The sequence below is a fragment of the Centroberyx gerrardi genome, chromosome 23, assembly GCF_048128805.1.
Source record: "Centroberyx gerrardi isolate f3 chromosome 23, fCenGer3.hap1.cur.20231027, whole genome shotgun sequence".
NCBI lineage: Eukaryota > Metazoa > Chordata > Actinopteri > Beryciformes > Berycidae > Centroberyx > Centroberyx gerrardi.
In genome coordinates this window covers 5,575,817-5,599,000 of record NC_136019.1, presented here as the reverse complement: position 1 = coordinate 5,599,000, position 23,184 = coordinate 5,575,817, and the positions used below count along the sequence as shown (strand labels likewise).

General features: G+C 45.8%; 1 protein-coding gene across 1 annotated transcript in view; it reads right to left on the bottom strand.

Annotated features, from left to right (window-relative positions):
- Positions 1 to 212: 212 nt before the first annotated feature.
- Positions 213 to 23,184, bottom strand: part of shroom4 (shroom family member 4) — a 74,193-nt gene continuing 51,221 nt past the window's right edge. Inside the window, exons 4-12 of the mRNA XM_071897775.2 lie at positions 14,491 to 17,458; positions 10,311 to 10,372; positions 7,888 to 8,727; positions 6,490 to 7,191; positions 5,435 to 5,564; positions 5,120 to 5,221; positions 3,962 to 4,132; positions 2,678 to 2,820; positions 213 to 1,955 (exon numbers count right to left, since the gene is read on the bottom strand). Coding sequence (XP_071753876.2) covers positions 1,793 to 1,955; positions 2,678 to 2,820; positions 3,962 to 4,132; positions 5,120 to 5,221; positions 5,435 to 5,564; positions 6,490 to 7,191; positions 7,888 to 8,727; positions 10,311 to 10,372; positions 14,491 to 17,458 — 5,281 coding nt within the window. The 3' untranslated portion in view covers positions 213 to 1,792. The remainder of the gene's footprint in view (positions 1,956 to 2,677; positions 2,821 to 3,961; positions 4,133 to 5,119; positions 5,222 to 5,434; positions 5,565 to 6,489; positions 7,192 to 7,887; positions 8,728 to 10,310; positions 10,373 to 14,490; positions 17,459 to 23,184) is intronic.

The following is a 23,184-nucleotide window of genomic DNA, read 5'->3' as shown; positions in this document are numbered from 1 at the left end:
AGTTAAAGCTCAGGAGTCTTTGGCCACAAATCACACAACATCAAGGCAGTAAAGTAAGAGTAGAAACAAGATCCCAGACACTTGCAGTTTTAATGGAGGGGCGTAACGGTGGATAATTAACCTGAACAGCAACACTCTGCCCCGTCGTTCAAATCCTGCGTCTCTACTGTCACCTGTGTGTTTTTGGCAATTTACAATGCGTAATCAATGGATTGGTCAGGAAACGTTTACTGCATGGCTGAAATGACAAGTGGGAATTACAGGAGAAAGTTAAAGGAAACAAACGGCAGAACTGGTTTCCCCCCTCCCCTTTCAAAAATATATACAAAATTAAACCTTCCCGGTCTTTCCATGCATCTTTTACAACCGATTCCAGTCATTTTCACAAGTCAAAAATCACTATATACACGACGTATACATTATAAACACAAGCGTCTCCTATACACAATGGCATCACGTCAGTATAATGAGTGGGCGGAGTCTCAAACTCCCACACAGTAAAACATGTTACAGCTATAGACACTTACAGTAATAGAGAATACAGAGTCGTATGGTGATATAATGGCAGCGTCTAGATAATGTGTGTGTATTGCAGAATGCAGCCGTTTCACAATACTGACTTCAGTGATATTAACGGAAAATACAGTTTCTTAGTGTGAAGCACCGAAAAAAAAACACTCTCCTAGATTCTCTGAACCGGGAGACTTAAATTAAAAAACAAAACACAACATAAGTGACACACTTATCAAAAAACACATCAACGTCGTCTTTGGCAATGTAGTGTGATACTGATATTTAGATAGAAGAGATCAATGCAGTTTTACAGTACGTGTGTCAGGAACATAATCTGAAGCTGGGGGGGGGGATTGGAGTTGTCCACCCCCCCCCAAAAAAGTAGTTATACTCATTAATTAACTTAGGAGCCTTTTGAAAAGTGAAGGAATTGACTGCAGTTCTTCAATTTGAACACTTAGACACGCTCCGGTTTCAGTCTTTTAGTGTTCCTTTTACTTCGAGCGCTCCAAAATTTGGGGTAACGTCCTCTTCTCCGCCTTCTTTGTCAAAAGGAGGGCATCGATCATCTCCATCCCCGACTCTAAACTTGCTCTCAGCTCTCTTGTAGATGATGTGTTTCTGCACCATTTGCCACCAGGACAAATTCTGGAATATTTATTGTAGGCTACTTGGCGATTTGAATCTGACTCTCCCCTTTCCCGTCTCTCCAATCCTCCCTCTGTCCAATCAGAAAGCCGAGGTGTGATAAAGTCCGTGCGCACAATCATGCTTTACTCTTCAGAGCGGAGCTGGGAGGAAACTCAAAGTCTCTCAAAATGTAGTGTTTGCAAAGGCATCATTAGTGTGTGTGTGTGTGTGTGTGTGTGTGTTTGCACTCGACTTTCTTCTTTCTTCCGTTGTGATTCGGATTTGTCTCAGTCTCGGCCACTACTGCATGTTGACTCGACTTTTTCCCCACCTATCTAAAACTTTTCAAAGATACGGTTTTCCTCCACCTGGTAGAAACCTGCAGAAACCTACTATGTAACGGTCCTTGAACTTCTATTCGACGATTAGTTGGATGTTGAAAGGTTTAGAATAGAGTTCCTGCCAATAGATTTACATCTGTTGATTCTTCAGAAACTCCTTAAGCATCACTTTTATATTTGGAAAGACAAGGACACTGTTTTTGGTCTTGGTTCTCGAATAGGACTCAATTTGCTCTGGTCTTAGAATTGACTTGGACTCGACTCGACGGTGGTCTCGGCTACAGCCCCGCTTCTTCTTCTTCTGTTGTTTAATAATGTCCGTATCCCATAGACATGCCCATGCCCAGGCCCAGGCCCAGCCCCAGCCCCAGGCTCTCCCTCAGCCCCCGCAGCTGCTCCTCTCCCAGCCGGATCTTGTCCTCCAGCTGCCTCTGCTCCACCAGCAGGGCCGCCTTCATCTTCACAAAGTGGCTGCAGGGAAACAACGGCAGTAAACGTATTAGACGTGTCTGGTAATAAAAGTGTAACTCAGTGCGTGGTACGGGTCATTATACAACTTCAGGGTGTGTCAGATGTGTATCAAACAGCGAAATGCAGCCTTTTCTCTGCAGATTCATACTTTTTATAAGTCACAATTACAGATTTGATATTTTAGGTGTTTCTTAAGCCCAATGTGACACAAGTACTGATATTTTAATGATCCTGGGTTCCACACAAAGTCCAACTTCGTAACTCTTCGTTCTCATATTGTATCATAAAGATATATATTTCCTAAATTTCTATTTTTAGATTATACTATATATTACTTTCATCATTTCTTTTATTATGTTACATCTATGTGAGCAAAAGAGCCAAATTCTTTCTAGATGCAAACTTACTAGCTCAATTAAATTTCTGTTCTTAAAGTTTTCTATATACTTCCTTTTATGGTTTTTGTGCTGTCTTATGTCAAATTCCTTGTATGTGCGAACTTATTTGACCAGTAAAAGTTGAGATTCTTCTTTCTTTGTTGTTGTCTTTGTCTTAATTTTTGTGAATCTTTGTAGTACACCCAAATTTTTCAATGTAATGTAATATAATTCAATGTGTTTCAAGTCGTTTCCCTTTAAAAAAAAAGTGGGGAAAAAACATCTACTGACTGTACTGCACAGCTAGGATCTCTGTGTGCGCTGCTCTGAACCGTCATCGCTCACCTGTAGTCCCGGTGCTGCTCGGGGGAGAGGCAGCGGGCCAGCACCCGTCCCACAGCCTGCTCTCTGCGGTCGACGTGGTCCTTCAGGTCCTGGGCCTCCGACAGCTGCCGCATGAGCTGCCGCTTCTTCTCCAGCAGGGGGAGCTGCAGCCAAACAAAGAGAGAGAGAGAGAGAGAGAGAGAGAGAGAGAGTTGATGTTTCCGACTACATTCAAACAAGGGTTTCTGTTTTGTGTGCCTCTCATTTCCTTGAATCTTCCTTTCAGACTTTTCCCTCTTTCTTTCAGCAGATCCTGTGAGATCCATCCTTCCTTCACCCTCGCATCACTTCATCCCTCCCCTCCCATCCTCTATCCTTCCTTCCCTCCACCCTTCCCCACCTCTCCTTGTTTCTCACTCTCTTGTGCTGCGCTGTGTCTGAATCCAGCATATCTTGCTCGGTGTTTTCCCCTCATGACTGTCTTTCCTCCTCTCTACCTCCTTCCCTTCCTCCCTCTTTCTTCCATTTCCTTCCTTCCCTTCTTTCTTCCCTCTTTCATTCCCTCCCTCCTTTCTTCCATCCTTCCCTAGCTCTTCCCTCTCTTCCCTGTTCCTCACCCTTTATCTAGGGAGTAGGGTTGACCGATTGAACGAATACGTCAATGGATTGGTAAAATCAGACTGAATTCATCACCAGTGGAAATTCCCTTACTGATTTTTTGCTATATTTGTGTTATATTTCCTTTATCTTTGGTCATTTCAAATGTTCAAGTGCAAGCTACTCAAACAAGGAAGCACATGCAGGCACAAAAATAGCACTCAAGGGGTTTTAACAGAGCCTGAACACACCTGATTATTATATTATAGTGTGTGCTTTTTTTTTGTCCCATTTGATTGTCTTGTGCTACTGCTTCCTATTGGGAATGCAGCACCATCTGATACTTTGAACTACCTGTTCATGAGTTTTTTACTTGACTGCGAGGACTTAAATGATAATTTAAATCAAAGTTCCTCTGCCCCTCCTCCCTCTATCCTTCCTTTGTTCCTTCCCTTCCTCTTGTCTGTCCTTCCTTCCCTCTTTTCTTCATTCCTTAGTTAACTCTCTTTTCTTTTAAAGTGCAGTACAGTTGTTTACTTTTTTTAACATCTTGCATCAGTGTTATCCTGATTGACTAATGTCTCTTTTGACATGATCACGATTTGTCTCTGTTTTTTTAGCTGGACTGGTCAAAATAAAGGTGTTTGAGAATTCAAGTCTTTTCTTTGTTCCTACCCATCGACCCTCCCCTCTCTCCCCGTCCCTCACCCTCTCATGGTGCGCCGTGTCTGGGTCCAGCGTGTCCAGCGAGGTCTCCACCCTCAGCAGCCTCCCGGACAGCGACAGCAGCAGGCTGACCACCTTGTCCAGATCCCCGATGAACATGCGGAACTTGTCCATCTCATTGGGCTTACACACCGCCACCACCATGCTCTCCACCTGGAGACACAGACGGACACACAGAGTCAGAGACGAGACGAACGCACTTCAAGGGAGAGACCGATGTAACTGAGTGAGGGAATGGGTGAAGCCTCTTGACGGCACGTTTGGCATCCCTAAATAGCAAGCACTTGGTTAAATTTGAATTCGGTACACGAAGTGGCGCAAGCGTAAGCGAGTAATCATGCAAATAAGTGAGTGGGTGAATGAGTGAATCCTTTGCTTTCACTTGATGAAAAAGCAACCATTTTGCATCCCTCAGTAGCAAAGCATTTGGTTTAAATCTAATTGGATACACAAATTGGTGCAAGTGGAGTGAGTCAGCATGCAAGAGAGTGTGAGTGAGTGAATCCTTTGCTTTCACTTGAAAAAATAGCAATTTGTGTCCCTCAATAGACAAGCATTTGGTTTAAAATTGAATTGGGTACACAAAATGGTGCAAGTGGAAGTGAGTCAGCATGCAAGAGAAAGTGACAAAGTGAGAGAGTGAGTGAACGCTTCTCTTGATGACCCAATGGCAATTTTGCATCCCTCAATAGACATTCGGCTAAAACTGAATTGGGTATGCAAAATGGCGCAAGTGGGGGCGAGTCAGCATGCAAGAAAGAATGAGTGAGTGATTGAGAAAGTGAGGGAATGATTGAATCCCTTGCTTTCTCTTGATGACAAAGTAGTTTTTCTCCATCAATAGCAAGGAAATTATGTGAATTTAATTGGGGTAACAAAATAGTGCAAGTGATTAAAAGACTGAGTGAATGAGTGAGCGAGTGAGTGAATAAATATGATATAAGGCATGAGTGAATGAAGTGAGCGGTTTGAAATGACTCCTTCACTTTCACTCAGCGTCACAGCAGCCATTTTGCATCCTTCGTAATGTAACATCTGCTTTAATTCAAGTGGAGACACAATGGCAGGAGTGAAAGCAACTGACTGACTGACTGACTAAATGAACAGATGACTGAATTAGCAGATGAAGCGTCTCCCCACCTCCTCTCCCAGCTGTGTGTTGGCTCTGATGTCGTCCTGTAGGCCCCTCTGAGCTTCTCTCAGCACCCCCAGCTTCTTACGCAGGCTCTCCATCAGCTGCTTCTACACAACAGAAGGAAAACTGTTAACACACCTCAAAAACAAAACAGCGGGCAACACATTTCTGTCAATCTCACATCATCTATCCGACAACATTATTAACTTTGACTGAGAGATACTGAAGTTGGGGTGCTGAAAGATACAGTAAAAGTTTAAAAAAATAACACGATCCCCGAATTGCCGTTCACGCAGTTGGATAGTAGTTGCGTGTGTTACCTTGTAAGTCAGCTCGTCATCCTCGTCCCTCTCTCTGCTCTCAGTGAAGTCCTTCATCTGCGACAGGAGCTGAGCCTTGGCTGCAGACGTGCTGTAGTAAGACGAACAGCTGGAGCTCGCACCGGACCGCCTGGGAGACCAGAGGAGAAGAGTTCATTTAAAACACAGAGGCAGAGTGATAAAAAAATGACACATGGTAATAAAATATGATTTAAAAAGCATCGAAAGAAGAGATGCAATCAATGTGAGTAGGTGAGACAAGGAGCGTATGAAGACTTCTCACCTCAAAACGAGCAAACAAAACTACAGCAACAAAAAATCAAAATGATACGTTAACACGACTGCATTGGATCATTTAAATGGCATCAGAAACAGGCTGGGGTGATCTCCAAAATTTTATATCACGATACTGTCCTGCCAAAATATCGCAATATACGATATATGACAACGCCGATGATTTATGAATGAAGCTGAGAGTAAAAACGAGGCTGCCTACGGTGGGACAGCTTAAAGTTAGACTGCTATAACATGGAAGAATAAGAAAAAGAACAGAGGGAGGGGTGAAATAAAGAGAGAGAAGCAAGGAGAGAGGAACAGAGAAGCTTAGGGTTTTTGCTAAAGATGCTTAATGTTTGTTTTAAGCTGCATGAACTGCAAGGCGGGTGGGGTTTACCACATTAGGACAATTCAGACAGTTAGAGAGCTGTCTAAATTTACTTTCATATACTTTCCTGTGATCGTCTAAACTTTGTGGCACTCCTGGTCCTGCTCTATGTGGCAAACCCCACCGGTCTGGCACTGAAGTAGTCTAAACTAGGAATAGCATTTGCAAACGCTAAAGAGAGAGAGAGAAGAAAACTGGCTGCAGAATAGTGCTGAGGAAAGGTTGTGGGAAAGAACGAATGAGCTTAGTGACAAGAACAATTAGGTCTTGTACAAATCAAATGGTCTGTGTAATTAATGCATGGACACACACATATGCACACCATCACATTCCACCACTCTAACTCAAGCTTTCTTTCTCTCTCTCGCTCTCTCTCCCTCTCCGTCTTTACCTATCCAAGCTGTCCGTGTTGTGCTCCGTGGTTCGGTAGGCTCCTCTCCAGCTCTCCGGCCCCGACTCTCCCTCGCCGCTCTGGGGGAAGAGCTCCTCCAGGCTGAGCGCCTCCCTGCTCCTCTCCCCGGCCTCCAGCTCCTCCTCCAGAGAGCCGCTCTCCGCCCTCGTCCTGCCCGAGGGCGAGGCCTCAGAATCGGGCAAGGTGTCGATGTCCGTCTCCAGGACGGTGACCGGCAGGGCGAAGCACGGGAGCTCGCTGCTGATCGGCTCGTCCTCCGCCGGCAGCCCCTCCTCTTCCTGGAAATCGTCGATGTCCGTCTCCATGGGGATGTCCAGCTCCGCCTCCAGGCTGTGGGCGGGGCTCGGGCTGAGGGTCGTTTCCGATTCCGTTCCCGGTTCGGGTTCGGGGATCTTCTGGGGTTCGACGCCGCCGCCGGTGTTCTTGGAGTATCTCTGGAAGCCTCTGCTGATCCGGAGCTGCTGCTGCTCGTAGCTCATGGCGAAGTAGGATTCAGGAGATACAACCCCGCTGACGCCTCCATTTTCTATGGTAGCAGGAAGAGCTGTGTCGCTATGAACTCTGGGAGATGGCGTTCTCTCCCACTCGGCCCCCGGTCTCAGATTCGACTGCTGTCTGTGAGATTTCAGGATTGTTATTCTGTCCTGGTCTGGGCTGCAGCTGGGGTCCGACTCAGATAAACTGGGGAGACAGATTATCAAAATGAACCTTTTCATCACAACAATAAAAGCATATCAATAGAGACAACAATTATCAATGGAAATAAACAGACTCCCTCAAATTGTTGGTCACAAGTGCAACACAGAATATATTGTTTTCAAGGTTCCCACACTCACTTGGACATCAAATTAAAGGACTTTTCAAAAATGTAGGACTCAAAATTGGCATTATTTAGGCTAGACAAAAAAAACCATAAAGACATAAAACTGCTGCTGTATCAACACAAATCTCCATCCAAGAGATTTCTTCAGGATGTCAGAACTGAGGTTTATTGATAAATTTGGGTGCTATATTTCACAAAAATTTACTTTTAAGGCAATCCATTAATTTCCAAAAGCTTCCAATGCCTTATTTTATTTTTCCCACAAACATTTTAAGGGTTTTCAAGGTCTATGGGAACCCTGTGTTTTGAAGTTGGGATGTATTTAACCACCCTAGCCAAAAAAACAGGAAAAAACACCTAAAATTACATACACAAAATTAATGAATTCACAGGGAGTTTAAATTTCATGAGAAGCTGCTCAGGCTGTACTGGGCAGCTCCCAGTTGTGACTGAGTGTAACAATATGATGAAAAAGAGCATGTATGTTCAGCAAACCTAGCATAAATAAAAATGAAAACCGACTGAATCTGTCTTTATGCTCCTGCCAGTCTCACCTGCTCATACTGTTCTCTGCAGGCGGTGGAGGTAGAGGCGGTAAAACGTCCCCCCTCTCCTGCTGTCCCCCGTATCCGCTTCTAGAGTTCCCGTCCCTCTCTCTCTGGGGCGGAGCCACGGGCCTGAAAGCCCTCCTGGAGAACATGGGACTGGGCGGGGCAATAGAAAATGGCCGTTCCTGAATCTGAGCCTGGTTCTGATTGGACGAGGCGTGGGAGAAGTGGCGCTCCTGGACCTGAGTTTGACTCTGGCCGCAGCTGCAGCGCGGACAGCCCTCCGACGCGTCCTGCCGCTGCGGAGGGAGACTGTAGGACCGCTGCCTGGACGTTTCGGACGGAGGGAGGCACGAGGAGGAGTGAGAGGAGGCGGGGAAGGAGGGAGGGACGGAGTGGAGGGGTGGAGGAGTAGCAGAAGAAGAAGAGGAGGAGAAGAGAGGAGGAGAGGCGAAGAGGGTGTGGTGGGACGCCCGCCTGCGGTGGAACTGCTCCCACTTCGGGGGCGGCGGCCTCGGGGGAGGCGGGGTCTTCTTCCTGCTCGGCCCGACGACGCCTCCCGCCCCCCCTCCCTCCTCCACCTCGCTCAGCGTCTGGCTGGTCGCCACGGAGATGGACGGCGACCAGCGGTGGCTGCCGTCGAAGCGGAGGTCGTTTTCGGACATGGCTCGCCCCCGGAGCGAGAGAGGGGCCGGCGGGGGAGCGAACGCAGACCCGTACCGGTCGTCGGTGTTGCTGCCGTCGTTCTGTCTGGAGCCCCATCGAGCCTGGTGGGGGTGCTGCTGCTGCTGATGATGATCGGCGCCCTCCGGTGGCCTGGAGTCATGTTTCCACCTTGGGTAGTCCCTACGAGAGAGAGAGAGAGAGAGAGAGAGAGAGGGAGACAGAAACAGAGACAGAGAGAGAGAGACAGAGACAGATGGGAAAAAAGAGAGAGAGACAGAAACAGAGACAGAGAGACAGAGAGAGAGATGGGAAAAAAGAGAGACAGAAACAGAGACAGAGAGACAGAGAGAGAGAGAAACAGAAACAGAGACAGAGAGACAGAGAGAGAGAGAGACAGAAACAGAGACAGAGAGACAGAGAGAGAGACAGAAACAGAGACAGAGAGACAGAGAGACAGAGAGACAGAAACAAAGAGACAGAAACAGAGAGATGGAGGGCGGTTTTCAATTATTACTTCCATGTCAATAAACTAATAAAGAGTAAAGGAGCGTGTAAAATAAGGTATGAAGGTAAAAAATAATTATAAAATGGGATTAAAATGAGTTTGTAAATAAGAATGAGAGACAGAAATTTCTAGAAAGAAACTGTCAGAGAATCTACTAGGGCTGAACGATTTTGAAAAAATATCTAATTGCGATTATTTTGACTGTTTTTGGGTTTCTGTTTATTGATCGTTTTTTCTGTTATTTTGTATCATGTCTTTGAACTGTTTTCATGCGTGCATCAACTGTGAAAAGAATTTCCTCTCTGAGGACAATAAACGAACTAACTAACTATATTGCAATTGCGATATGATTTGCGATATTAGAGGGAATGATAATTTTTACATCATTATTCTCATTTTCATTGAAAAACCGATTAAAATGATTACGTTGTGATTTTTGCAGGGATCTGTACCAAACAAAGATGTTTTCTTAAGTCTGTAGAATATGATGTGTAGGCCAGGACATCTCTGCAGCACGACAATATTTCATTTAAAATGGTATTTTGACACACATTTCACCTTTTAACAAATATTGCGCCTCCTGCGATTTGAAAATTGCAGTAGGCCATATTGCGATTTCGATAAAATTTCGATCAATTGTTCAGCCCTAGAATCTACTAGACAAATTCACACGCTATGACAGAGAAAAACACACAGAGAAAAATAGAGAAAGCGGTCGAGCTAAGTGTTTCTCATCGGCATTCCAGACCCGCTGAACTGTTACTGTCTCTGGTCAAATATGAGCAGAGGCCCCTTACATACCATAACACCCCCCCACCGCCACCACCTCCCATACTAACATACAGGACTCACCATCCCACCACATATCATTAAGGTCATATTTTAACCATGGATGATTGCTCCACACACTTAGAGCTCATTATACTCAAATCACAGCCCGGCATGACTGAGTGGGATTTCCGCACGTCAATTTACAATGACTTTACCCCACCTAAAGTCTCCAGAGACGTACTTAGAGGCAATCACAGGGAGATAGGGAGTGTGTGTGTGTGTGTGTGTGCATCCCCATGTGTGTGTTTGAAAGCGTGAAGTGTGTATGCATGTGTATGTGAAAGGAAGGGAATGACAGAAGGGCAGAAGCAGAAATATGGAGAACAATCAAGCTGAAATGAAGGAAATATTTTTAGTGTGTGTGTGTGTGTGTGTAGGTGTGTATTCTGCAGGCCTGTTCAGAACACACAGGCAGGAAGTGGCTCACCTCTCGGTCAGGCTGTACTTCCTGTTGAGCTTGGCCGCGTCCTGTTGCCGGGCGGGAAACGTCTGTGGAACACATTTAGCCGGTTAATTTCACCAAAGAAATGCAGCAAGGCCTCATTATGCGCCGGGTGTCGGTCAGCACACTTCCATGAAGTGCTGAAGGGAAGTGGGTGTGTGACCGCACCCTGCAATATATTTCAAAGGTGATAGGTGGCTGGGGATGCTTGAGTTTGACTGATTTGGTTTGTGAAGGCTGATACTGATACCGATATTTCTGGACTGAATAGCTTTTCTGCTGATATTTAACATATTTAATTTTGACTATTTCCATTTTCATGCCAAAAAAATCCCCAAAAAGACAGGTGTTCAGCGTTTTCCCTTGAATTTTATTCTTGTCAGTATGGAAAAGTCTCTGAAACAACATTTAGACCATCATGGGACACTAAAACTCTCCACTGAAACGCAGACTGATGAGATTATTACAGGGCTTGCCGCTCTTTAAGGCAGTTTGATGGGAAAATCTGGGAAACATTACTACCTTTAAATGAAGAATCAATTCACAGAAAACAACATAAAAAAATGAAATAAGTAAATAAATTGTGCAAAGAAAATAAAATGACATTGCAGGTTTTACAGACTGTTATGTAGGGAGGAACCTCCATCATGTTGGAGCTGAACGACATCACTGACCAGCATCAAAGGCCGGTGGAATGTCAGACGACCTCATTGCTCTCTCACTATTGGCCACAGCTACACACAGAGAGGCGGGGCTAAGCTGCAAAAACACACAGGTGGGGTACGCACTCGTCCTCCACTCAGGAGATTCCTGTGCAAACATATTGATTTTTTTGACTATTTTTTGAACATTCATTTTGTTTTTGTTGGCATGTCATGATGTTCGCAAAGTTGACTTTTACATATTGGTCTCTCTCTGCTGTCAACAGAGCATAAAATGGTAAGAATTGATAAGTTTGCGATGCTAATGGACATAAAGAGAGACTGGGAGAAACCTGCTCATGTGCATTTACATTCATAAAATCTCTTAGAAGTTAAAGGGGCAATTTATGAGTAATTTATGACCGTTATCGACCTCTATTGGCGACAAGTAGGAATAACAACAACATTGATAGAACTTGTCTCCTCCTGCACAAGTCTCTATGTTTTATGATGCCGGTTCCTTGCTCAACGCACCGTCCTCCATCGCTGAGCAGCTGAAAATACCAGTAGGTGGGGGGATTGGGAATGTCTTGAAATGCCAATGGGTGGGGAGTTTCTCTTCCAAACAGAGTACGGGCCAGAAAGTGAGTTTTGAAAGCCAGAAATCTCAGTAAGTAATCATTGAGTCACTGGTATTGATCAACAATCCTATCAAATTATGGTCATTTTGTGCTATGGGGCAGTGAAAATCTCTCTTATTTCCCCTTTAAGACAAATTAGTCCTTTTAGTCTTGGCTTGTTTTTAATACTAATATTGTCATATATCTGAAGTTACACACTGTATACGTTTTATTCGGACAGCAGTTCAGTTCAGGTTTGGTCTGATTTAGCAAACAGCAGTGAAACTTAATGCACATTGTATTGTTGTGTTACTAATTCTAGTCCAGCATTGCACCTTTAACATCGTAATTAAAACCACTGTCAGGAAAATGTGGTTAGTAAGCTTACAGTAAATCTGCAATCTAGTTCATTCAGCATTCTTGTTCAGGCTTAACTGCATGATAACTGCCAAAATCTCCAAATTATTGTACAGCTATTTGATGACAGAAGTATTCCAACTGGCCAAACATAAGCTGCGGACACAACGGGATAACAGTGAATGTTGTTACTTGTCAATGTGTTATATATTGAGTATGATGGGTATTACACACGCAATGTTTTCTGTCCTGGCTTTTGCAATAATTCATTTCCTTTGGGGAATAGATGGATTTGTATCATACTGTAGATTTAATGTCCAAATGTATTGTAGTGGGATGTTAATGTTTCCACTGAGGCTGAAACTAGCCTTTGGTCTAATTCTGCCAATAACAATCCGACTGAAGTATTTCCTCACATTTCTGAAAACACAGCTGGGCTCCTCAGATGGGACCCCAGTGAGTAACGGACCATGAATGACAACAATACCAGTCTGTTACATTTCCATATTTTCATATTCTGTTTCCTTCCTATGTCCAAGACACACACACACACACACACACATCCAACACACACATACTCACAGGCACACACACTGGTCAGTGAGAGCACACACCTGTATGAATGTGAACAAACACACACACACACACACACTCGCTTCCCATTTCCAAAAAGACTTGGTCAGGTAGAGGAAAACTATATGTATAGCATGCGTAACTGAGAATGTGTGTGTGTGTGTGTGTGCGTGTGTGTGTTTATGTGTGAGAGAGAGAGAAAGAAAGAGAGAGTAAACGTGTGTGAATGTTCACTTTGGCATGTGTGCAATTCTGCTATAAGTGTGTGTTTCTGTGCATGTGTGTGTAACTGTGCTTATGTGTTCACCTGAATATGTGTACCTTTGCATAAGTGCGTTTCTGGTGTGTGTGTGTGTGTGTGTGTGTGTGTGTGTGTGTGTGTGTGCCTGTCCAGAATGCCTTATCACAGCCCTGCAGTACATCCAGCACATCTGTTACCATTAAAAGACGTTGGACGTCTTCAGCTGCGGCGGCAGATATAAAACAAGAATTCGACGCAGGGGGTTATCGCTGTGGCATCGAACCAAGAAGCTTTCATTTGAAAAGGATCCCGACCAGGAGGAAATGGAGGTTCGACCCCCCTCAGCGCACCCAGCACGGGGAAACCGCACGGAACCAACGGGACGGTGTCAGCTTTAGCCAAATATCTGCTGAGCTGAAGACACATTCTGTCCATAATAAACGTCAGTCTGGCTTTGCTCAGTGTCAAATGATAGGGTTGCTAATAGGCTGAAGTTCATCGGCGTTTCAAAAGTTCAGAAGAGGGGCTACTCTATCAAACGATCACCCCCTGCCAAGAGACTCGACTCAATTTGCGGTAGAGACGTAACCCGACACTGTTATTATCACCGACACAAACGTCCACCGCTGTTGCCCAATCCCCCTCGGTTCCGTGAACGAATTCAACGATCCGTCGGATTCTGAACGAGAGTTTCAGACTTCAACCGCACGCGGGGCGCGAGGTTCAACTTCAAACCGACCGTTCAACCGCTCAGCACTTGGACCCGGCGGCCACTTAGCGTCAGCATCCAAAAGCGGTCACTCGATCCCCCTTTTGGTGCTGGTTTAAAAGAGCTGAGGTAGTGCACAGTCTGCAGCGGCTATTTCACAGCACTCCAAAACCACATTCTAATCTCAGTAAACTGCAAAGTTTGTGCTGCACTTCGAGCGGCGTTGCTCGGTTTCAGCGCTGAGACACTGGTAGTTATTTAGCTGAGCGAGCCGAGCATGGGAAATCGGTTTTTGAAGCCTTAAAACTGCACAGTCCGGCGGTCAGCTTGGAATACCGGAGTCTGGGACGCATTTATCAACAGGAGAGACGCCTTGAAATTCATCTTGTTTTTTAAACCGGGTCCTGTAAAGTCTATGTCCACTGACTATGATGTGGAAATCAATTTGTCAAGAACATGCACTGGCTGTATAGATACACTTAGGCCATCCGGTACTTGTGGAGTACAACCGACTTACGAATGATGTTACCAGTCTCTCTTTAAGCTTGTTAGTTATTAATTCTTACCGTTTTACAGTCTGACAGAAAGACCAATATAAGGGCTGGCAAAAATATATATATTTGTTTACATCTGGTACAATGAAAATCAAAAAACATGTGGTTGGGATGGGAGTCTCAGAGTGAGGGACGAGTATGCACTTAGCCCCGCCTCTCCATGTACATCGAGCCCACATGGGACCGACCCGTAGTTCAACTCGCTCCAGTCAGGAATTCCCACTCTCTCTCTCTCTCAGTCCACATTTCACTCTACGTCTCTTTTTGTCTATAAATCTGACAAAGTCAAGTTATAATCCAGATCCCAGGACACCAGACTCTTACTGAGAACTCACCTGGCAACCCCCTGACTTCTTCATGAACCTTATAAATGCAGCGTGTCTGTTGCTAGAAGAGTGTGTATTGTTGAATCAATGACGAAAACAGAATGTGTGTGTGTGTGTGTGTGTGTGTGTGTTTAAGACTCTTACCTCTGTAGGCGTGTAGCTCCTTGCGGTGTGTCCCTGGTGCAAAGGCTGCTGGGTCTCCTGGAGCTGGGAAGGGGTGTTGACTGGGTAGAAGGCTGACCGAGGGACTTGATTCTGGGCTTGGCTGTGGGAGAGAGCCTGGGGCTGGGGCTGGGAATTGTGCAAGCTGTCCTTGTACGGGAAGTCTTGATTTTTTGCTTGAATGCCAGAAGTGCTATAAAACTCCTGATTTGACGAGAGCTGGGCCTCTCTCTCCCTCTCTCTTTCTCTCTCGAGCTCTTTCTCTCTCTCTTTTCTGAGCTGTTCCTTCTCCCTGGCCCTCTCCATCTCTCTCTCCCTCTCTAGCTCAAGCTCTCTCTCTCTTTCCCTCTCCCACTCTCTCACCCTCTCCTCCCGCGCCCTCTCCCTCTCGATCTCCCTCAGCCTCGCTCTCTCCAATTCCAGCTCCCGCTCCTCTCTTTCTCTCTCCCGTTGTCGCTCCCTCTCTCTCACCCTCTCCTCCCTCTCTCTTGCCCTCTCCTCCCTCTCCCTCTCTCGCTCTCTCTCCTTCTCTTTCTCCCTCTCCCTGCTAGTGCTCACAGACTGCCTCCTGGCCTCCATAGTGTTGGGAAGCAGGGTGTTTTCCAGCTGAAGTCCCCCCTGATAGGAGTACCTCCTCTGGGCTTGGTGCTGACCGAGCTCCCCTCCCTGGGGCTCCGCAGGATGGTGGTTTTTCTTCTGCCTGCGACTCGTCAGTCCAGACAGATTCGACACAGACACGCTCTTGCTCGTCTCCTCGAAAAACTTCATTCTGTCCGCAAACGGAAGGATGTCGGACTCCTCCATCCGAGAAGTGGAAGAGGAGCGGGCGTAGGAGGAGGTGAAGGCGCAAACCCCGTGCCGTGACCCCGTGACGCCTAACACCCTCTCGCCCCGGACTCCGAACCGTCGGTCCGGTTCGGGTTCTGGTTGGAGTTTATGCTCGGGAGTCCAACGCCAGCGGCGGGCCTTGCCAGCGGGTGCCGGTTCCTCCACAACCCGGATGCCAACGCCAAAGCTGGGCATGCCTGGGCCTGCGTCCAAAATCTGGACGGGCCTGGACAGGTCGTAGTTCTGGTTCTGAGTGTGAGTTGTGGACTGGGGTTGAGTCTGTGAGCCTTCATGGCTAGACTCACTTGAGGTGTGTGATTTCTCAACTGGTGCTGTGGTCCGGGCTTCTAGGGGGCTGAGGGGTGGGACAACTTTGGTACTTCTTTCCTGGGAAGGCTGGTCTGGCTCTCCCCCCTCCTCATTGAGGTCTGGACCCTCCTCCTCCTGGACAGTTTCCCCGCCATAGAGCAACCCTCCTGGGCTACGGCTCTTCTGAAGCTGGGCCTTTTTCCTCTGGATCTCGTTCCGGAGGTTGGTAGCGAATCGCTCGCTGCGGCGCCGGTTCCGTCGGTGGTTCCTGGAGTTTAGCTTCTTCATTACCGCCTCTCCTTCTACATCCTCTTCTTTCCCTCTCTCTGCTCCTCTCTGCTCCTCCAGTAAGGTATCCACACTGGCAGCAGCACTAAGAGGCACAAAGTCTCGCTCACAGTCAGAGCTCACTCTTCCCTGGGTTGAAGATCCAGTGGGGTCCCCCGGCACACTCACAGAGCGGCCCCAGGGGTGGTGATGCTGAATGGGGGAGAGGGACCCACCGGCCTCCGTCCCCTCCAGCCTCTCACCCACATCTCCTTCTTCACCATCCCCATCCAAGAACACCGACCCCGGGGTCGAGCAGCGGCTGCCTCCCCATTTGCTCTGCGGGGCTTGTACGTGGTTCTGAGACGCTTCCTGCCCGCTCAGGTCTTCGCTCAGGTCTTCCCTCGTGGGCTGGAGCGGCGAATGGGACCACTGGCTGCTACAAGGGGACGAGGAGGGATCCGACGGGGTCGACCGATCGCAACGCTCCGATGACGAGTTATCGCCGTTGAACTGCAGCAACTGAAGCTGCGCAGCGAGGAGCTTCTCGGGGGCGCTGTGCCGGTGCAGCCCCGATGAGGAGTGCTTGGTCTGGGAGTGGATGAGCTCAGACGGGTCCCGGTCCTCCGTGGAAGGTTCTGGAGGTAAGGAGCCGGGGCCAGAGGAGGTGATGGGAACAGGGGAGGCCCTCGCTGGGTCAGGGAGGTGATGGTGGTCTGTGGTCGACTCTGAATCGCAGTCATTATTAGCACTATTACCACATCTGATCCCTCTTAGTCCTTTACTCTGACTTCGGATATTACAGCACGATTCCGAGGGATTCTCTTTGAAATTCCCATTTCTGTCACCTACTTCTGACTCGGCAGGGAAGCCGTTACAAATTCCTGATTCAAGAGTGAGGGAGGACTTGTCATCGTCGTGGTAACAGGAAAGGGTGGAAATTTCGATGGGAGCGGAGGCACAACGCTTGCCGGCGGCTTCAGGGCGACTCCTTGTTGCCCTGAAACTGTCCTTCCTGGTCGGAGGCTGAGGGGGATTTGTCTTTCTCTCCGCTCTTCTTTCTTTATCCCTTATGATCTCAAAGTCCACGCCCCTCCTCTCTTCCTCGTAACAGCAGGAGGACGGCCTCTCTTTTACCTCGGCGGGCCTCGGTCTCGGCCTGGTCAGCGATCTGGATTTCAGTCCGATCAGCTGGGCCTCGTCCCGGGCCTCGCCCGACGAGCTCCCCAGGGTCGGCGCTTCCCCGCCGGGGTAGCCTCGACACGCCGGCCCCAGGCTCTGGAGCAGGTTATCCATGGAGCAGGCCTCGCCGGACCTCAGCGGCACCGTGGCGTAGTCGGACGTGTTTGAACTGGCCGAGAAGGAGCTGTAGGCGGAGTCTCTCTTGTTGTTGAAGAGGGCGGGGTCGACAGGTGAATTGTGGGAGTCGGAGTACGGCTGCGTGGTGGGAGTGATGGGGTCCAAGCTCTCCATGGAGCCCAGGGAACTGCTTCGGTCGGTGGAGGAGTACGGTCTGGACAGCTGACCCCACTGCATGGACAAGTCACTGGAGAGAGAGAGAGAGAGAGAGAGAGAGAGAGAGAGAGAGAGAGAGAGAGAGAGAGAGAGAGAGGGGGGGGGGGGGGGGGGGGGGGGGGGGGAGAAGTTTCAGAATCATAGCACAATTCAAAATGAATAATTTATCCAACAAAACAACAAAAAAACTTGCAATAACTGCAGCGGAAAGAGTACTAATCAACTGAAGTGTTTCATTCAAAAATAAGATATCCAACATTTGAAGAAAATTACATTCTTACAATATGAAAAAAAAAGTATGGTACTTCTGAAACAGTAGATGACATTAGTCCTTTGTTGACAAAAATGGCAACGCTTTTAAAGACTGGATCATCTGTAATTTAGAGATATTGAATGACAAGTGCCAGGTAATGATTTTCCCCCTGTATTTCTATATCATTTTGGAATAAAACTGTTCTCCTGTACAGCTGGGGAATCTGTTTTATATCAGTCCAGAGCCAAAGAGCCACAGCAGCCCCATGTGTTTCTAAAGACCCTCGGAGGAAGCCTCTTTAGGCGGAGAGGGATTTCCTCCTCATCAACTCCTGCAGCCCGGAGTCAAATCTCTAAGTCATGCCTTGATTCCTCTCATCCTCTCTCCTCTTCCTTTCTTTCATTCCTTTCTTCCTGTCCCGTCTCCTTTACTTCAACTGAACATTTTCACTCCAAAATGGGATATAAAAATGTGAAACCTACTCTTACAAAGTGAGCGACAGCACAATATTAAAACAAATTTATGGTGCTTTTTACAGGATAGTAGGTAAATTAAAGCCTTGGTTGATGAAATGACAGCACTTTTACAGACTGGATATTCTAATTAAGCGAAATTCAATGACAAACTTTTTCCCCAAAATGAACTGAAGAACTCCTCAATTCTTGTGCTCATTTTTTCACTTCCTCATTTTCAATACCAGATAAAATGCCGTCATTCTCCATTAAAAGTACTTTTCCATCCTTTGGGACATCATGGTGACTCAGCTGGTACACCATGTAACTAATGTGAATCCGACCTGGGACAGTGGGAACTTTAATGCATCTCATCCCCCTCTCTTCCCCCCCCAACCCTTCCTATCTCTTCCTACGTCTAACTGTCTAATCAAAGGTAAAAATGCCCAAAAAATAATCTATACCTTTGTATTCTAACTGCAATCCCGGCCTTCTGGATAAAGCCAAAATAACCCTCTGTCTCAGCAAAAGGAGAGGGGAATTGTGATAGAGAAATCCGAAATACCATTCACCCATATTGGCCATCAATATTGGCTGGAGGATGTGTGTGTGTGTGTGTGTGTGTGTGTGTGTGTGTGTGTGGGACGGGGGGGGTCCTGTGGTCTGTAGCACACAATGTTCTTATTCTTGGTTCAAATCCGACTCATACAGGCCCCCCAACAAAGTCTGCGGACATTTTCCTTTTTATTGTGGTATTTCTTTTTCCTATAAAAAGAGAGCGGGTGGTCCACTATTCCCTTTGTAGTTTTTGTTCTTTTATTATTCAGACAGTAGGGAAGTAGCCAGAGGAGGCGAGACACAGGAGAGGAATCATTTCTAAGGAGGGTTTTGATGCTTTGAACCAGAGACCAGGAACAAATGTGGATCCAAAGGTGCGGGAAATAATCAGCTATTTCTGGGTTTCTGTGGTATTTACATGGAAAATCTGAAATCTGATGAGTGTTTCTTTGGTTTTCCTCTTGAAAAGTATGCTATCGCCATTTGCTACTATACAAATATTAACTCATATTAAAACATATGATTTTGTGCACATGTAGGCAAATGTTTTGGGCCTGTTCACGCCATTTATCACGTCACTCTACCTCGTTTTTTTCCTTTAAACGCTATATAATAAATCGCGAAAGCCATAAAATTATGTAAAAACCACAAATACCACTTAGGTGTAATACTACTCCTTTGAAAATGAGGCAAGAATCAGAATCAGAGAAACTAAAAAACTTTATTATCTATCGCGCTGTATGGGGAAATAGTTCGAAAACTGTCTTTAAGGAGAAATGAATGAAAAAGGAGCGGCTCTATAGATTTGACCCGGGCGAAGGGAGGAGGGGAGGAAATGAGACAGGAGCTGGACGGGAAATGACAGTCACTCCTGTCCAATCAGACGGCAATGTGGAACATGTGAGTGTACAGACTGACACAGATAAACCAGCATGCTCGCACACACACACACACACACACACACGCAAACACGGTGGGAGATGTGTGTTCAGATTGATTGGATTAATCCTCGCTGTGTCAGTGAAGACGGACACACACACACGCATTCAAATACGCACACGTTAGAGGACAGTTTAGAGACACACACACACACACACACACACACACACACACACTAATGCTGTGTTAGTATAGATAAACACACACAAACTAATGTTTTTTGGCAAACACTCTCTTACATGCTCATACTCTTTTTTGTAGGTACGTATACACACACTTCCTCACGGTAATTGTCCCTCTCTTTCAAGCACACACACACACACACACACACACGCACACACACACACGCAGACTGTACAAAATGTCCCTCTCTTTCACACAAACACAGTTTATTGAATGTCTTCCTCTCTTTGTCCGCATGTTCTGGGAGTCACATGCCATTGTCCGGAGTTATGCCGGGAGCTGCCTCCTCATCTGGTGGTGCGTGTGTGTGTGTGTGTGTGTGTGTGTGTGTGTGTGCACGCGCAATATAAACCAACAGATGAGGTCAGTGACTAACTGTGGGAATTGAGACACACACCAACACACACATACACACACCCCTATCTAAAGCAGTTGGGACCATTAAACCTAATAGCGGTACATTATATCACCGATTCTTATCAAAAGCAGAACAGTACCATGGTACTGACATCACAAAGCTGATAAACAAAGACATAAAGGCTATTTTTAATATGAGTCAACACACAAATGGTTACTTCCCCTTTTTTCTTTAAAGGACTACAGTTTATCTTTGTGTGACTGTAATACAAAAGGCTCTCACTTGGATTAGGGCTGCACAATTAATCGAAAAAAAACGTTTAAATCGCAATATGAGCTACTTCAATTACTCAGAATGGATCCTAAACATGGTGTTCTGTTGCTGAGCCCAGTTACTGGTCTATAAATTAAATTGCACATTGTAAAAAAATTTGCAAAAATGGAATAGTAGTATATAAAGGACATTAGAGGTGAATATTTTGTGTTTACAATGTATATGTACATACTTTCTTATGCTTGAGATGGATGATCTGATTGTCAGACAGAACAAATCTTAAGCAACATCTTAGTTTTTATTAAAAATGTTTGTTTGCTGAAAATTCGTAAATATTGAAAAATCTGTCTGCAAACCGTATTTCAGTTTATATCGCAGCTGCAATATTCAGCAAAACAATCACAATATGATTATTTGTCAATATCGTGCAGCCCCAGTTTCTACGGGATTTCTTTTTTTCACTGGACAGTAGATTTCAGTCTTTTGCCCAAATTATAGTTTATAGTCACATAATAATAGCCTTTATTTACCCAGGCAGGTTGATGAGGAACACGTTGTTGTGCCTGCAGTAGTAGTTGCAGTGGGAGAAGATGGAAGTAAAATGATTGTTTAGACAGGGGAGAGCATGTCTTCTACACACTCCCAAACCAGATTGTCCTTGCTGGGATTCGAACCAGCAACCTTCCAGTCACAAAGTCGCTTAATCTAACTTCCCTCCTTTAGCTACCGCTCCCCTGTCCTGCAAAAGCGTGTGGATCAGCAACTTGACTGTAAGCATCACAAGAAACTGAAAGTCAAATTTAAGACGTTTTCATTTTTGTTGCCAGGTGGAATGAAACATAAGTCAATTCTCGCAAGTGAAAATGAAAGCAAGTGTAGAGCTAGCAGAATATAGGTTTGCATAGGAAGAGAAAAACAGCACATCACAAAAACGCAACATTTTAAGAGCTATAAAACTGAATTTAACTGAAACTGCTTTATTTAACTACATTCAAGGCCTTTTAAGGGCTCAAGTTTAGATTATGATTTAAGACATTTTAAGGCTTTTTAGGGCCCTGCAGACACCCTGACTTCATTTGGACAGCACATCACAAAAACGCAACATTTTAAGAGCTAGAAAACTGAATTTAACTGAAACTGCTTTATTTAACTACATTCAAGGCCTTTTAAGGGCTCAAGTTTAGATTATGATTTAAGACATTTTAAGGCTTTTTAGGGCCCTGCAGACACCCTGACTTCATTTGGACAGCTCTGCAAGGCGACAGGCGACTGTGTTTCAACTGGCATGAGGGTGAGTAGTAGATGATGACTACATTTTCATTTTTGGGTGAACTGTTCCTTTAACTGCAGTCACATGACGCTGCCTAGGAAGGCTAACGTATTTCTCTGCTACCTACAGTCAAGCAAGGAACCTTATTAGTAGGGATGCACCGATGCCACTTTTTCAATGCCGATGCCGATTACGAGTATGAAAGTTTAAGTATCGGCCGATACAGAGTACCGATCCGATCCATTACTTTTACTGAACAGTGCAGGCTTACTTCCTTAGTTTGGGGTCAATGGACAAAATTATTGAGATAAAATCCTTGTTTTTCCCACTGTTTGAGAAATACAGGCTTCTATGTGCCACAAATGCATAAAATCATGACAGTTTGCTTTTATTTCTTACATGTTACTCATGGCTTTCGGTATCAGATTTTAGTCTTGGGTAAAATCTGGTATCGGTGCATCCCTACTTATTAGGAGGCTTCCTAGTTAGGTATCAAGGAAGGAGGAAGCTACCTATCCAATAAGACAGAGCCTATGTTCAAATATTTGGAAAAAATATTTGATTTCGCTCTTCTTTCAGTTGATACCTTCCCTTTTGATTCTGTTCAAACCTCGTAGAAAGTGACATCAAACGGCCCGAGTTTTCCATCGCAGCCGAAAACTTCCACCTGGGCCCCCCGGAGACAGACGCACACAGAGAACGGGTCACCGGGGGCATCTGATTGGTTATCACTTTGGAATGTTTGAATGGAAGACCGAGAATAGACCAATGGGCTTCCTGCATGGGCGGTGTTGACATTAGAACACGGTGATGTCACCGGTTTCCTGGCGATTGTTGGCTTTTTGGAAACCGGTCAGAGGGACCGATTTCCCCCCCTGGGTGACTTTGAGCTGGTGGACTGTGGAGTCAGAGGGTGACGTGTGTGTGTGATTAAAACCTATGACACACACACACACACACACACACACACACACACAGTCTACTGCACTAGACAAGACTTATATAAAAATACACCCGTCTTAGCCTAAATAAGGAAGTGAAGCTGCAGTAGAGAAGAGCGTCTCATCCCTCCTACGTCGCAAATTCGCCCCTATTTGCCCAAATTTATTTCTGGTGTCTGGTTTGGTCACTGGCGGGAAAATCTTCTCCACACAAAGGAGGTAACTAATCAAGACTGAGGAGCGAAACACAAAATTTGCTCCTAAACAGCAGCAAGCGAGCGCTCCGTCCAAAGAAAACTGTTCTGCTTTTGATAAGAATCGGTGATATAATGTACCGCTATTAGGTTTAATGGTCCCAACTGCTTTAGATAGGGGTGTGTGTGTGTGTTGGAGTCACCAATGATGGCTGAACCTCTTCACCACCTCCAAAAAAAAAAAAAAAAAACCTTCAAAATTCACCTTTTGCTGCTATTTGGAGCCACCGATTTGCAAAGTTGCCCAGTGCAGCTTTAACCAGACTGGGAACCAAT